General features: G+C 46.1%; 1 protein-coding gene across 3 annotated transcripts in view; it reads right to left on the bottom strand.

Moving 5' to 3' along the window:
• Positions 1–1,179: 1,179 nt before the first annotated feature.
• FAM107A (family with sequence similarity 107 member A) overlaps positions 1,180–14,969 on the bottom strand; it is a 28,387-nt gene continuing 14,597 nt past the window's right edge. For all 3 annotated transcript variants that reach the window (XM_051788732.1, XM_051788733.1, XM_051788734.1), the window contains 3 exons: positions 8,616–8,790; positions 5,339–5,495; positions 1,180–4,214 (listed from right to left, as the gene is read on the bottom strand). In XM_051788732.1, the coding sequence (XP_051644692.1) occupies positions 4,107–4,214; positions 5,339–5,495; positions 8,616–8,790 (440 nt within the window). In that variant the 3' untranslated portion in view covers positions 1,180–4,106. The remainder of the gene's footprint in view (positions 4,215–5,338; positions 5,496–8,615; positions 8,791–14,969) is intronic.

Raw genomic sequence — 14,969 nt, 5'->3', positions numbered from 1 at the left:
ACTGCAGCAAACTATCTAGGAGCACTTCAGGAGTGAGTGCATGGGAAAAGAGATCTCAGCATGACCTGGATAAAGAGCAAAGCTGGTACTAAAAGCTCTGGCAGTAAAAGAAATCCAGGCGATGGAGCATAGCTAAAAGGCAGGTATCTTTTAAGAGCAGAAATTATTGTTTCTTACTCCATTCCATAGAAGAGGAACTGTCATGATATGGACAACTACTTTTGGCATCCGTGTGTGGAAAGAGGTGTGTGATCAGTGTAAGTTTTGGGGTATAGCCCATGGAAACCTCACTGCTTGGGGCTGGAAAGGTTGATAAAGCATTTAATGAAGTGCTGCCCAAGTCCCCTGGTCTCATGTCACACCAATGGCCTCAGTGGGTGATTTATGCCAGGGAATGAAGTACACAACCTAACACGGTAGGATAGCAAGGGAGCTGTTGTTATAAGCAGCAAAAAGGTGGGAAGATGTTTTGGAAATCTGACCTGAAGAACAAGTTTAGTGAATGAGCCCTCACCCCCAGTGATGAGCTGACTGGCCACACCAGTGCCACAGGGTGTGGAGGGTTGGAACAAAATGTACCTCCCAGTGTGGCAACTCCAGTAAATACCTGGTGTCAGAGAAATGCATCCAAGCACCATCTCTGCCATGTTCTGATTGGGATGTTGGCATCTGTGCCAATATCAGTAATGAGACAGAAAAGTCCTTTTCATTTGCTTTGCTGCATTCAGTTTTAGTCCTGGCTCTCAGGGACCATGGTGTGTGCGACCTGCACATGTGAAGCATTCTCTCTTTTTCTTATCTGTTTAATCTATGGTCTTTGGTTTCTGCTAAAGCACATAAAAAATGTTTAAAAATAATGAAAAAAGCTCACTAGTGTGAGGATTACCTGTAAATTCAACACTGAGTTTTTAAATTAAATCCAAGGACGTGTTTCCTTGGCTGTTAACCTGGATGTTAACCTGCCAGGCAAGTGGGTATCCATGGCCAGTTCCATACATCAAACAGTATGGAAAGTTTCAGTGCACAAGGCCTGATTTTACAATTTTTGTGCCTTTAAACTTTCATCAAACTGAGATGCAGTCTGGGGATAAGCACTGGGTGCAGATGCTGAAAAGGGCTCATTGATGAGCAAGTTAACACAACACTAACAAAGGAATTGATGTCAGGCTTCACTGGTTTGTATGTTCATTAAGTTTATTTGGCTGTTGTCTGCTTGAATCCTTGGAGCTTTTTCAGTTCCTTGTGGAAAAGAGCAAAATATACAATCATTGTTTAGTTTATTTTTTCAGACTTGTCCACATTAAATAGCAAGTTAATTCAGTAGAGATGCAAGACATATAAATGTATAGTTTCATATAAATGTATAAACATCAACACAGAATATAGACTATATACCACATAAGCAACATACACAGTGCAAAAAATTGTCTTCCATCAATACTCTGATTATATGATCTTCTGAATACATCATGTTTATTCAGGAATGTGTTTTAGGGACATAGGGAGGAATTAATGTAAAAGCAATAGAGACTTGAAGATACCCCACAATATGGGGTCCTGGTGGGCAGCTGGGTCAGGGCTTCCTGCTGTCTCTCCACTGCTGGAAGGTTTTCTTGTGGTTCTGCTTGCTCAGCCTGAGTTAGGACAGTCTGACCTGGCCTTCCCTTTCCCTTCTGGACACCTGCTGGAAATGACCCAGACACCCCTTAGCCACCATGCTGTGTGCAGCCCCACTCTGTGCTTGGTGGACACCACATCAAAGGGAGACACCTTGATTTATTTTTCCCCCCAGGTAATATTTGCTTGCTTAAGAAGAGCAGTTGAAAAATACTTTCATCCTTTTCATTGCTGACCTTACTAGATGGCTCCCACCCAAGGACTTGCATAAATGCCCCCGTCCCAGCCCGGGTGAGCTGATAACACTGATTTCACTGGCGCATATGGAGTGACAGATTGCCTCTCCTGGAGTGCATTTCCATCTGTGGCAAAATTACAAATTAATTTGCTGAGTTTTTTTTGAGCTCTTTGATCAAGGTTACTTAATCTGTGCCATAACTCCTCACAAAACTCCAGCACAGTAATTCTGACTTGCTACTTACGCTGATGTTCTCTGTGGAGTGTCATGCAGCATTCTTTGCAGCTATGTACAGGCATCCTTAGCAACACCTTTTTATCCTTGGAGAAATTTGACTTTATTTTTTTCCCCCTGAAAAAATGGTTGATGCTGCTTCTTCCTTATGGTTTTAATCATCACCTATATGAAAAGCTTCACAGTTGGAAAGGACGTAATAAAGCCTTTCAGGTCTTGTGTGAGCCATAGTGACAATATGCACTGGATTTCTGAAACAAAATCATGTTTAGAATAAGCATATGAGCAAGGGGCTTAAAAACTACAGCAGAGGCAGTGCCTTGACATGGGGTGTTCAAGGACTGAAGCTGAGTTAAGGGCTTTTATAGTCCAATCTGTCACAGAAACTCCATACCTTTTTCACTGCTCTTGACATGTGATGTGGCTCAGATGTTTTACCCAAGCTGTCAGGTCGAGCAACAGCCCTCTGAAATGAAATACCCCACTGGACCAGGGAGACTAGGGAATGGATTAGCAACTTTTTGATAAATATGTGATAAATGCCCATTTTCCCTTAATTTATGTATGGATCCACTGAAGACGTGGATAGTAGATGTTGTTTAACCAGGTATTACCTTCCCAGCTGATGAGATCCACTGAGGCCATTCAAGGGCCAGTGTCCAAAGGCAGTCAGTGAGTTATGGTGTTCAGGCTTTGTATCAGGGCTGATGTGAGAAGCAAGAAGATGAGATATTCCCGAAAGCACAATTTTAGCTCTGGATGTGGATACCCCAGGGCATGAGGGGAACCCACCATAAGTGTGGCAGGCTCTGTCCGTACATGGTGCAAATGCACCATCCACCTCAGCTTGGCTATACCAGGAACAAGAAGAGTTTCAGCTTTGCAAGGTGGCAACTGCAATGAGGCAGCTCTGACCCCTGGAAAAGGGGATTAGAAGCAATGACAAATAGTTTTGCGTCAGGACCTGTGTTCCCCTGTATCCCATGTTGTCTACAGATACCAACTGCCTGCAGGGTGGTTAACAGGACAGCCTGACACCGGTGTGACATCACCACATCACCTCCTCTCCATCACAGGACTCTTTCTATAGGTCCCTATGATAGCACATATCTGGCTGCTGGGTGAGGGGCTGAAGCTCAGTAGTCCAGGGGCAAGAAGCAGTTTGTCTGTCTGCTACATCCTCAGGGATCTTCTGCCTGGTCACTGCATGCTTCCATGGACAACCATGCTGGAAACACCCAGCCTTTGCTTTCAGCACAGAGCATTTGCCTCCCACTTGGGGTGTTGATGGAACAGTCCAATGTATTTTCTGCCTGAGCGTGGAACTGCCTAAATAGCCACTTTCAAACAGGGTTGAAATGCAGTTTAAAGGTGCTTGTGAAGAACAGTTGCACCTGCCTGTGCTGCACTGGTATGAGCACACAGGTGTTGGTTTTTCTAATAGCACAGGTGTGCTGCTGGGACACACAGCCTCAGCCAGGCTTGACTCACACACTGGTGCAATACCAGTGACCCTTGGGAAAGCCATTATGGTCATCTGGGTTGTATTCAGTAATACACAAGTTGTCCCTTTTAGTTAGCATGCCAGGTTTCCAGGAGGTTCTCCGCAGCTGCAGCTGCCCTCTTGTCACCTTGTGCATGGCAAGCCTGCCTCCAGGAAGAAGCAGGGGTCCCCCAAGCCTCCACAGACTTCCCTGGCTTAAATATTCACTGTGTCCCTAGAGTTAACCAAGAGTTAGCTGGTGGTTAGAGTGCACCCATGGTCTGGGGTGGGGGAAAGAACATCATTATCTCTGCATCCACTTGTGTGAGTACTTCTTCAGTGAATACTGCACTTTTTCCACAGTGATTCCCTCCTGGGCTGGGAAAACCTTTTCTGTGCCTTCTACTGGAGCAAGTGTTAATAACCATAAGTAGCCCCGACGATGTGGCTGTGAACGTGCACCATGTACAGAGATGTCAGCGGGTGTGTGTTAGCACTGGCCTTGGTAGGATCCCTGTTGAGTTTTGGCAGAAGCTACGCTGCTTTCTCATCCCCTGTCACTGTTGATGTTCTTCTCAGGTTTTCCTTGACTTTAATGAATTCTGGTGCATGGTCTTCCTGCTTCTCCTGCTCTTTCTCCAGCTGTAAGAAAGAAGAGTCACTGTGCATATGAAAGGACAAAAGGGCATCAGATGCATTAAAACAGAGGGCTTCATTATTGATGGGTTCAGTTATTATTGCCCAAAGTTGAATAAGTGTGTAGTGCACATGTTGGGGCTCTCTTTTTCCAAATTATCACAGCAGACCTATATTCACCCTTAGTCTCTTTTTGTGTCCTGCTGAAACATTAATTTCTTTTCTTTTTCCTCTAGGGAGGAACATCTCCATCACAAAAGCAGGGGAGGGGTTCACTTCAGACCTGGCATGGGGGAGGGAGGAGGAGGTTTTAATCCTTCCCAGCAAAGGAGGCCTGTGAGCCTGGGAAAAGCTCTCAGCAGTTGTTACTATCTAAGGCAGGGTAAATCATTGTACTGCCTCACTTTTATGTGCAAAGTCTTTATGGATCTGCCCCTAAACCACCTTGTTTCATATTCCTGGTTCTTCTCTGAGAGTGCCAGACTTTGGTTTTCAAGTGATCACGGATTGACTGACATTATTATTGTGTTGTTAATTAAATAAACTGGTTTCATCCATTTGCAGTGCAAATACTGGCAAGCAGGTCAGAGTGACTTTACTTTCAGTGGTAATGAGTCTGCTCCCTGATTGCACTGGTTTGGGTGAGAGGGCAGGCATGGAGCACCTGGGGCCTGGCTGTGCTGCTGGAAGTGCACAGTGAATATTGCCTTCCCCAGGCATACTTTTGGCCAGGGTACATGTCAGGAACTGCACCCAAAAGCAGCCTCTCACACTACACCTCAGGGTTCCAAGCACCCCTTTAGTGGATGTCGCAATGGCTTCCATGCTATTTAGGCTGCTTCAAACTGGAAAACACACCCCAGGGACACTGTGTGGGACCCAGAGGAGATCCAGGGTTAGTGGTGTGTGACAGGGGTTCTGGGTGGGGTGGTACAAATGTGGTGGATCCCACTGCAAGGATGAGGGTGCTGCAGCTGCTTGGGGCAGCAGTGAAGGATGTACTGTGGCTCCTGGTTTTATGGAGGGGTAGCAGCACTATACCTTGGGTTGAGCCTCAGCCAACCCATCTCCCCAGTGCCTTGTGTTGCGTGGTTAGGATAACCCAGAAATGGCTGAAAGCTCAGTTCTACCTGATCCAGCCTCTGGTGCCTCTTTAATAGCTCTTTTTCAAAAGGAGACTGCAATTTCTTTGCCTCTTCCTCTTCCTTTTTCTGTTTGATGAGCAGATCTCGCCTTCGGTGTTCAAGCACCCGCTGCAGCTCTGGCTTGCTGTCCACGCCCAAACCTCTGTGAATAAAACGCAGATAAATCAGGGTCAGAGTGCCTACACCCTGGGGAGTGACCAAATTGCCAGCCTGGCAACCCCAAAACTGTTCTCTTTCCTAAATGGAAACATGGGAGACCTGGTCCACGAACCAGCCCTGGTCCACAGATCCATCCACAAGGTTTGGGGGTGTTACAACACTGCAGGGATGGTGCCTTGGGCTGCCTGTCTGGGGTGGGCACAGTTTGCTGTCCCTGTATGGCGTGTGCGGTGCTGGAAGTTCTGTGGATCCCATTGCACGGGGGCACTACAGCTTTCTGTGTCAGGTGTGGAAATGGGACCTTCCATTGGCTCCCGCTGTTGCTGGTTTTAGTGGTGTCAGGTACGGATTCAGCTGCGTTGAAGACGTTTGAAATAATGACGATTTTTTTCCCACCAGCAGGGGTAGTCATTGGTCTGCAGTAATTGTCCTGGCAGCTCCTTTCCTCCCCGCGCATCCTGTCTGAAGTTTTGCTTCGTCTGAAGCCTTGCTTCGGAGCTGAGGGCTGGCAATGCCCCCATTGACATGGATAGTTTGGGTCAAGAGGCCAAAATTAAATGTCCTTTTCTCTTGGAAGCTGGAGGGTTTGGTGATTGCGCAGGTGCCTGGCTCCCCTTTGTTGCCTGAAGCATCTCAGGTGAATCCCTGTCCTGTGAGGGGTGGAATCATGGAAAAGGAGACATAGCAAGGCCATGCAGGCAGGGCATAAATACGTGGTAAAGAGATGGTAGAAATTCTCTGAACAAGTTTCAGAAACATCACACTTTGGATATTGCCATGGTTGAATTTAGACACTCAGATTTACCTCCTGCAGCTGACCCTGGCCACCTTCCCACTGTCTTCTTCCCCACTGGAAGCGTGTGAGTAATTGTGGATGGTGTTTGGTATTCCTGTGGGTGAAGGTCTATTTTGAGCCGAGGAGGGACCTCCCCATGCCTGTGCTAAGGGCTTGCCCAGGGCATGGCAGGTTGGGAAGTGCTATTAATGCAAAACTCCTTCTCAGCACTGGGGGGGTCTCTGTTCACCAAAGGCTGGTTGGTTTTGGCTAAGGTCGTTTGAAAGCAGAGACATCAAACCTTGTGGGCTGCGGATTTCTGGGCAGGGTGGCAGGTACTGAGGTGGTACAAGAAACTGAACTGGCAGGCAGGAGAAAGAAACACTCTCCAGATGCAGCAAACCAAACCTCTGTTCTATCATAATGTGGCTGGGGATCAGTGCTAGGTTTAATAATACTTCTGACTGTAATTTCTTTTGCTTTATGACAGGACAAACTTCACAGCAACATCAGTGAAGGCAGTCCTAGCCTTGGCCCCAGAGCTTTCATGATGGTTTTTCAAGGCAGGAACAACTTGGATGCTGCAAAATTGCTTTTCCCAAGGCTTGAGAGAAGGCAAACCTGCCTTGGCTTGCTGGAGACACACCATGCAATGTTGCTTGTGGATTTGTTACTATTCTTTGATTTAATCAGCCGGTGTTGTTAGTGCCCAGAGGTGTTGACTAAGATAAGGATTTTGTTACACAAGCTGCTGATTTGAGTTGCTTCTCCCCGCTGCTTGAGGGGAAAAAACCAACCAAAGCAGAAACAGGAGCAAGTCATAGACCCTTTTCTCTCTCTTTCTTCCCTCTCTCCCTCTTCAGTAACATGTAGCAGGAAGCAAAACTGGTGGATTTGAGAGTGACAGGAAACCAACAACGATGGGTTGTTGTTTCCAGTACGGTTTGTTTCACATACTTGCTGAAAAATAGCTGGGAGGTCAGAGCCAAACCAGTTTTAAACTGAGGCATGAGGGGGGTCAGGGTGTGCAGGATGGCTGCAGTGGAGCTGCCTCCTGCCAGTACCTGATGGCACATGTGGATGTAACAGTGGCAGGCAGAGAACTGGAATAATAAAGAGAGATGATGTACTTTGTGTTTGCCAGTGTGAAGTCCAGCTCAGTCTGATGCCATGGGATCTGCTGCCATTCACCTCTGTGGCTTCTGTTGCAGGGATTTCCTGTTTCTTTGTTCCATCATGGGTAGACTGTATCAATGTTCTTTGAGATCAAAGCCAATGCTGGTGGGTGACCCTTTAAACTGAGAAGTATCACTAGGGAGGAGATGGTCACTCTCAAGCCAGAGAGTTTTAAAAATATCTGGCTGGTATAGTTACCTCTGCCTTGATGCCAGAGAATGGTCCCTGTAATTCTTCTGATTCTGGGAAAATCAAATCAAACCCAAGCTCAGCCAGTGCCAGTATTGATTAATGCACCCCACTGGCAGGCTTGATTGTTCCCTGAATTAATATACGTGTCTGGTTCTCGAGATGACTGCAGTCCTTCAGAACAGAGGCTGTGCTCCTTTTAATTAGGCGGCCAAAGAGCTCTCGAGTCAGGGTATTTCAGGGCATTCGAAAAATGTCAATATAAAGCCAGTAGATTTCTTGCTGTGCTTAAAAGCCTCTGAGCTGAATATGATTTTATTGCACTGATGTTCAGACAGTTGCTGTAAAGGAATAATATGGTCGTAGGTTCTCAGTCCTTGGTGTGATTTTCCCGATGTTGTATCTGCACCCCCAAAAATTTAAGTTGCAGTGGTGGGGTAGGAAGTCAGGAATATGAATTCTAGCCTGTTTTTACCCACTTGTTATTTAGGGAATCAGTGATTAGCCTTCTCCTTATACAGATGATCTCACCCCAGTGCTCCCCCAGCTTTCAATGGCTCGTTCCAACCTGCACTTCTTCCTGCCTCTGGGTTGACCTTCAAGCACACAGGAGTGATGTACATTGCTGAGGACTTTGCAAGTCAGTGGTGGAGACAGAATAACCAGAAAACCTTCATGTAACACCAAGAGTGGGGCTCTCTAGGGATGCCTTGCATCTTCCAGTGCCTGTGGCTCTGAAAAGTGCCAGCTGATGCTTCAGCATGGCAGAGCAGGGGCTTTCTCTTCTGCTTTTGTTTTAAAAGAAACTGTCACATCCGAGAAAAGAGGAAAGGTCTACGGCAAGTTTTATGTTTACAAGTGAAGGGATTTATCGTGCCCTGTGCACCTGTGCCTCAGCTCCTGAGCTCCGATGGCTCAGCACCTCTTGGACTGTTCCAGTGGCGGGCTGTTACCTCATCTTACCTTTTGTGGTTCATCAGCAGCTCTCTGTGCAGCTCTTGATGGCTCTTCGAGGCTTTTACAGGATTTAGGAGCTTTTTAGGTTTGATGAGGTCTGGGTTTCCATCTATGTAATCTGGGTGAGTCAGGATATTCCCACCATCTGGTCGCTCCCGTTGTATTTCAGTGTACATCGATGCTGGAAGAAAAGAGAGGTGTTTGTGTGAGAAGTCTCACCCTGCTTGGTGTGGGAACCCACTGGAGCTCTCCTCCCCTGGGCAAGACAGAGGAGAAGAAATGGTACCTGTCCCAGCTGCTTGACACCGTGTCAGTGTCTGAGTGCACGTGCCTTCGTGTGCTGGTGCGGGTTTTTTAGAGGTTTTAAAAAATGTTCCCTTTGTGTTGTTGATAAGACACATATTAATTAGATCACTAAAATTACTTGCCAGCCACTCGCTTCAGTGGCTGCAGCATTTAGTGCCAAGGATTAATTAATGCAAGATAGGTCTGACTAAAACTGGAAGCAACCACAGATGTGGACTGTGCTGAGCTGCTGCTTTGGGTGTCCTGGCTGCCGCTGTCAGTCCCTTGACACAAGGGGATGCTGTGGGATTTGAAGGGTTTCTGAAACACTGGCTTGAGGAAGTGCTGCTGCATCTGAAACCTCTTGACAAGGAAAGATTTTGCTGATATCCTGCTGACCAGGATCGAGCCCCGTGCCAAGAAAAGCACCATTCGCCCAGGCAGTCTGGGATCACGCTGTAATAATTTGTATGTTGGATGTAAGAACAAGAGCCTCCTGTTTTGGAAGGGATGGCAGCTTGGATTTCAGGCAAACCGCAGGACACGCTCACTGTTGGTGTTTTCCAAGTGCTTTACATTTTCTCTTTACAAAAAACCCTATACAAAGTGAGTGCAAAGCACAAGTTATAAGACAAACTACATGTGGTGGGCTGTGTCTTTAAATGCAGAGCACAGTAGATCTGCCTCCAATTATTCAGTGTACGGTCTAATCAGGGGCTCAGAAAGAGCAATTTATTCCTGACTATTCACTTGAACAATTTGGAAGTTTACCAGTAAGAACAAAAAGTCCCAGGAAAAGGGTGTAGGCAGCTTTAGGTCTTTAAATGTCTCATTATTAAAGTATTTTTTGGGGCCTAGGATGAAGTTATATGGGTTGATGGAGCTGCAAGGAAAACAGTTGTTCAGTAATGCTGCCTCTTTCTCTTATTTCAATCTCATATATAAAAGGAATAAAACCTTTTTAAAAGAGAAATCAATAAAAAAAGGCAAGAGAAAGCAGACTAGGTCATTCTTTCATAGTCAGTTAAGTACTTATTAAATGTGAAGTGGATTGCAATCAAATGGGATTGTGTAAGGAATAATACTGCTGAAGAAATGATTCAATATCAAACAACTTCTCATTGTGGCCAGTGCCCTACTGCTTTGGGAACAAAAGAAAACAAATCAGAGCTCATTACAGGAGTGTAATTGGGGTGAATAGTTCGGTACATATTTAAAGTGCCCCTGGAAGCTGGAATCGGTGATTTTTTTGTATCAAATTATTTTCCTCTAGGGTCACACATCACTGCTGGCAGAAGGGAAGGTGGCATGATTTGATGTTTGGTGGCAAGTGCCAGGCTGACTGAAACCCCTGCAGGGCTGGACTCCTCAGGCTGAAATTGGGGGCTCAGCGTTGCCTTCCAGAGAGATGCACAGACTGAAGAACAGCCAAGGGTTAAGGCAGCACAATTTCATGGCTAATTCTTGTTAGATGAAAACCAGGTTTTGAACAATGAGAAAAACATATCAGATTTTCACTGGGATAAAATTGCTTTGTTTTTTTTCTTGTACTTCTCCCCTTTTTTTTCTTTCTTTTTTCACAGAAGAAGAGGCAGTCAAAAGACAAGGAAGGAAGGTACAAAAGCACAGGTTTGTTTTGGCATGAATGAGACGGTTGAGCTCCTATTTCAAATGGCAAAGCTATGTCTTCATTCTTCAAACAAAAAGTCTCTCCATGGAGTAACTTAAATAAAATGCCAGGTGTTTTTAATGGAAACACTGTTTTTGGACAGCTATACTAATGGACTAACCTCAATGCCACTGTGTCATCCCACTGCCCTTTCTGGCTGTTCCTGTGCTGTCGTTTAGTCCAGAGCTGCCTCCAGTGACACAGATGCCCACCTTGGCTTGTGTGCTGAGTACCAAATCCTGACACATGTCAGGAGAAGGGCTGGGGCATATCCATCTTGGATTTGTCCATCTTAAATCCGCCTGTTGTGCTTTGCTAGGGGATAATGCAGCAAGCAGCAAGCGTGGAAGGATTACACAACCAACCAAGCCTGAAGGACCAGCCTGGATGCTGTAAATGGCTGAAACTCCAGTGACTTTGGTATTGTTTTCTGGACTGAGTAGCTCTCATGTCCTATGCCAGCTCTTGGGGCACTGGGGCAGCACTTTTACTTATAAAGTACTGTTTTCCCCCTGCCTCCATGAGTGGAGTTTGGGTTTCATTTTGCAACTCAGGAGTGGGAGTCCCTTCTCCCCCAAGATCCAGATCCTGAGTGATTCACTTGGGGTAGGCTGTCCCCATATCCACATAGGTCTAACACTCAGCAGTGTACAACCCCATGGCACAGTGTCATCCAGCCCTTCAGTCTGATCTTGTGATGTTTTTCCCAGACACCCAGGATGATCAGAGAAGGGCCCCCCTTCCATCTTGAGGGACCCTCTGCTTATGCAGCATTTGGGGGGAGCACTCTGGAGGTTTTGAAGGGGCTAATGGGGTTATTTTGAGGCTGCAGCAGTCTAATGTTGCGTGGCTGAGGCTTGCAAAGAAGCAGCAATTTATCAGTCTATTTATTGAAGGCAGATGGGGAACTTTGCACTGAAACTAGTACAAATTAAGAAAAAAACTAGGAAGGGAGGAGTGGGAGGAACTGAAATGGACTGGAAGCACTTCTGGCCAGGCGCTGTTAAACCAGCATGCAAAAGTCCTCACCAGGAGTGCAATTTGCCTGAACAATACTGCAGGGGCCAGGACACAGCAGGTAGCTCTGTGCTTGGTTTTCATTTTGCTAGATGTGCCTAGGGGTGTGCAGACACCCACCTTGAGGTTTGGCTTCCAGTGGGTGTCTGTACTGATGCCCTGGGGACAAAGTCAAAGTCCTGACTGGGACTGGAAGGAGCCTCGAACCTCTAGCATTTTAAACCTTCAGAAGCCCTCAATTTGGAACAATTCAAGGAAAGTCTTTCTTTGTGTTGAGCAGAAAAACAAAAATGAGAATATAAAGATATTGGTGTACCCGAAACACAGCTTGGGGTTGTGCTGGAAGTAAGGACAGGGCATCCTTTTTCCTGCAGGTTGGCAAATAGGGACCCAGTGCAAAACGTTTCTCAGGGAGTAGATCTATCATCTTCAAGACCTGATGTAATTCTTGTCCATGTAAGGGGAGACAGACTGCTATCATGCTGCTTTTTGTCATTATTTATGGTGCTGGAGGTGTAAATCAAGCCAGGTCTCTGCAGTGGATTTACAGCAGGGTGTCTCTTTTTGCATGATTCAGATGTAGATCAATGAGCAAGGCTCTGCTCTGGCACCTCCCTGGCCACCATCATAAATCAGCAAAAGATGTTGGACATTTTTATATTGTTCTTGGCAAGATATAACCAAAAAAATACATGTGAATGTTAATATCTTCTGCTGTACTCAGAAAGACAGTGTGACCTTTGAAATAGGTCTGCTTTGGAGTGTTGCTTATAAAAAGTAGCTCTGTTTTCTTCGACACATTCAGTCTTTTGCTTACTTTTAGATATTTTCTCTCCCCTCATTTCTAGAAGCCCGAGGCTTTCTAAGAAGGTGTGTTTCCAGTTTCTTTTCTGTTAGTAAAAAGCAAGACTGGTGGGATGAGGATGCCAGGGACCCTGGCAGAAACTTAGGCTTCACATGTGGGGTTATCTCCTCTCTCAACTGTATCTGTGAAATGAGCTCCCAGTCTTGATTAGTTTTCTAGGAGACCCCATAGGGAATTTTCAGCATCTTTGACATGGCCCAGAGACCAGCCACCTTCCTGCCCCAGGGTGTGGGACTGGCTGGAGGACAAAACCAACATTTTAATATCTTGGTCTGTTCTGACCTAAAGCAAAGCCCAAATTCCTGCTCAGACTGCCTGGAAATGCTTATAAATCCCCCAATTCCTGGGAGAGTTGCACTAAAATCATCAGTCTGAAATCCTGGGGCAAATTGTTTTCACTTGTGATTATGCTCAGCCCTAATCTTTTTGAGGAAAGGGATACCAGGCAGCTTTGGTGCAACATTAAATGCCTTTGAATTTTGCAAATATATATTAAATATACTCTACTAGGGGCATAACACGAGATGTGTTGCTCGGGGTGCTGAGTGACTTTTGTGCGGCCCAGGGCAAGGAGAAAGGTTTTAGCCTGCTCCTGGAAAGGAGGAGGAAGAGGAGGAGGAGGAGAAGTGGAGGGCTGGCTCATGCCCAGGGTTTGGCCTGGCCAGAGCTGAGCCACATTTCCCTTTGCAGCTGCTGCTTTTTGGTTTTCCCTCACTTGGAGGAGATGCCCTTCACAGAGCATTTATTTAGGATTAAGCAACTTGTCTCTCAGTGGTGGGTTGCCCTCTGCATCAGGACCGTGTGCTGCTCCTTGCGCTGCGTCTGGCAGCCTGCTCTACTGTCCAGTTGGAATGGAAATAATCCCCAGGAATGTTAAGAGGATTAACAGTCCTGGAAAGGGCAGGTAACCTGAGGGGTGCAGCTCTGCTTACGGCTGTCTACATGGCTACAGCTGTTCTTTACAAGGGGAAAACCTTCAGAGGCTGGAAACAAAATTAATCCATAGATGTTGGGTTTAGGAAGCTGCACCTGTGTAGAAGAATGGATGGTACAGCAGGACACCAGCTGCTTTTTGCAGGTTTTCATGTGAAATGCCTTCTCTCCCTGACTTTTGTTTTGCCAAGCTCTCCTTGACATCCTGCCTCCTGTGACACAGTCTGCACATCCCTCCACACTTGTCCATACCACATGCATCCTTAACCTGCAAAGCTCTCAATGCTGCCTTTTGCAGCATAGGTCAGTGTTCAGCTTTGACTGAAATCTAGAAAGCAAACATAGCTCACAGTGGTTTATTTCTGCTGTCTGTGTAATTTGAGAAGTGATTTTCCAATTAGAGCATCTTAGGAGAGGTTTGCCAGTAGGGCCAGATGATGACCAAACTGCTCTTGTCAAAAATATTGTATGGGCATCCCTTTCTGGGCAGAGAATGGGCTTCTGTGAAATGCCACCCCCATAAAAACAGTCAGAAGGCATTATTTTGGGAATGGGATCCATACTCAGAGGACATTGCCATCTGTGATTCTGGGAGACCCTGTTACTTGGTAGAAGGAATCAGACTGGGCAAAAACCTCAGGGACATCCAGGGTCAGAGCCCTGGGTCTGGGTTTGTAAAACCAGTGACCCAAGAGACTGCTTCGTGGGCAGAAATGATCACTTAAAACTGTGGTTACAGGGAAGAACTTCTGGTTTTCTGGATTCCTGGGATTTATTAATGAATGTGTCTTTTTTAAAGGACCAAGAGATTAATGAAGTGCTGCTGAAAGCAGCTGGTCATACATGTCCTGCAAGTCAGGTGGCTGCAAAACCAACACATCAGGACGGGTCAGCAGAGCGAGTTTAAAGCTATTTGCACAAGTAGCCTGAGCCTGGGAAATAATGTGAGTTTCTGACACATTTAAAAGTTAACAAACTCGTAACTGCAGTTCATGGGGAGGAAACCTTCCCTTTTCTGGGCTACAGACCCTGATAGCATCGGCTCCCTGAGGAGCCTTCCTGTCCCCGCAGTGAGGGTGCCATCCCTCACAGCCCTCTTGGGAAGGCTGAGAGGAATGGGACCTGTCCTCACTCCTTGCAGTGGTTTGCATGTGCAGGTGGAGGTGTGGGGGATCTTTAAACTGGCCTCTATTACTTTTAGGCACTAGCACATTTCTACCTGTTAACCAGACGTTCACTTCTTTTTCACTTTAGGGTATGTCAATGTGTTTGTCAATGCATTTCAAACGCCTGAAGTGGAGCCAGACTTTGGCTCTACGCCTTTTCCTGTGAGAGTGTAATGTCAGACAAGGTCATGCTGTATGTTAAGTCCTACAAAGAATGAAGCTGAAAGTTTGTCTTTTGTTTTGGATTCTTCAATTGATGACATTTCCTAATTTGCATGACTTTTCTAGTGTTAGTTAATTGTATTTGAGAAACACAGAATAGCTGGGTTGGCAACGTGGGGTAGGGAAAGAATTGCATGTTGGTCTCTGAAAGCCCCAAAGCTCTGTGTGTTGAAAGCATCTTTCAGGTGTTTATCTGTGTGGTC

This window comes from Manacus candei, unplaced genomic scaffold (assembly GCF_025592945.1).
Source record: "Manacus candei isolate 608988 ecotype Guabito, Panama unplaced genomic scaffold, ASM2559294v1 h1tg000025l, whole genome shotgun sequence".
Taxonomy (NCBI): domain Eukaryota; kingdom Metazoa; phylum Chordata; class Aves; order Passeriformes; family Pipridae; genus Manacus; species Manacus candei.
Note: the sequence above shows the minus strand (reverse complement) of the source record. Positions and strands in the feature narration are given on the sequence as shown.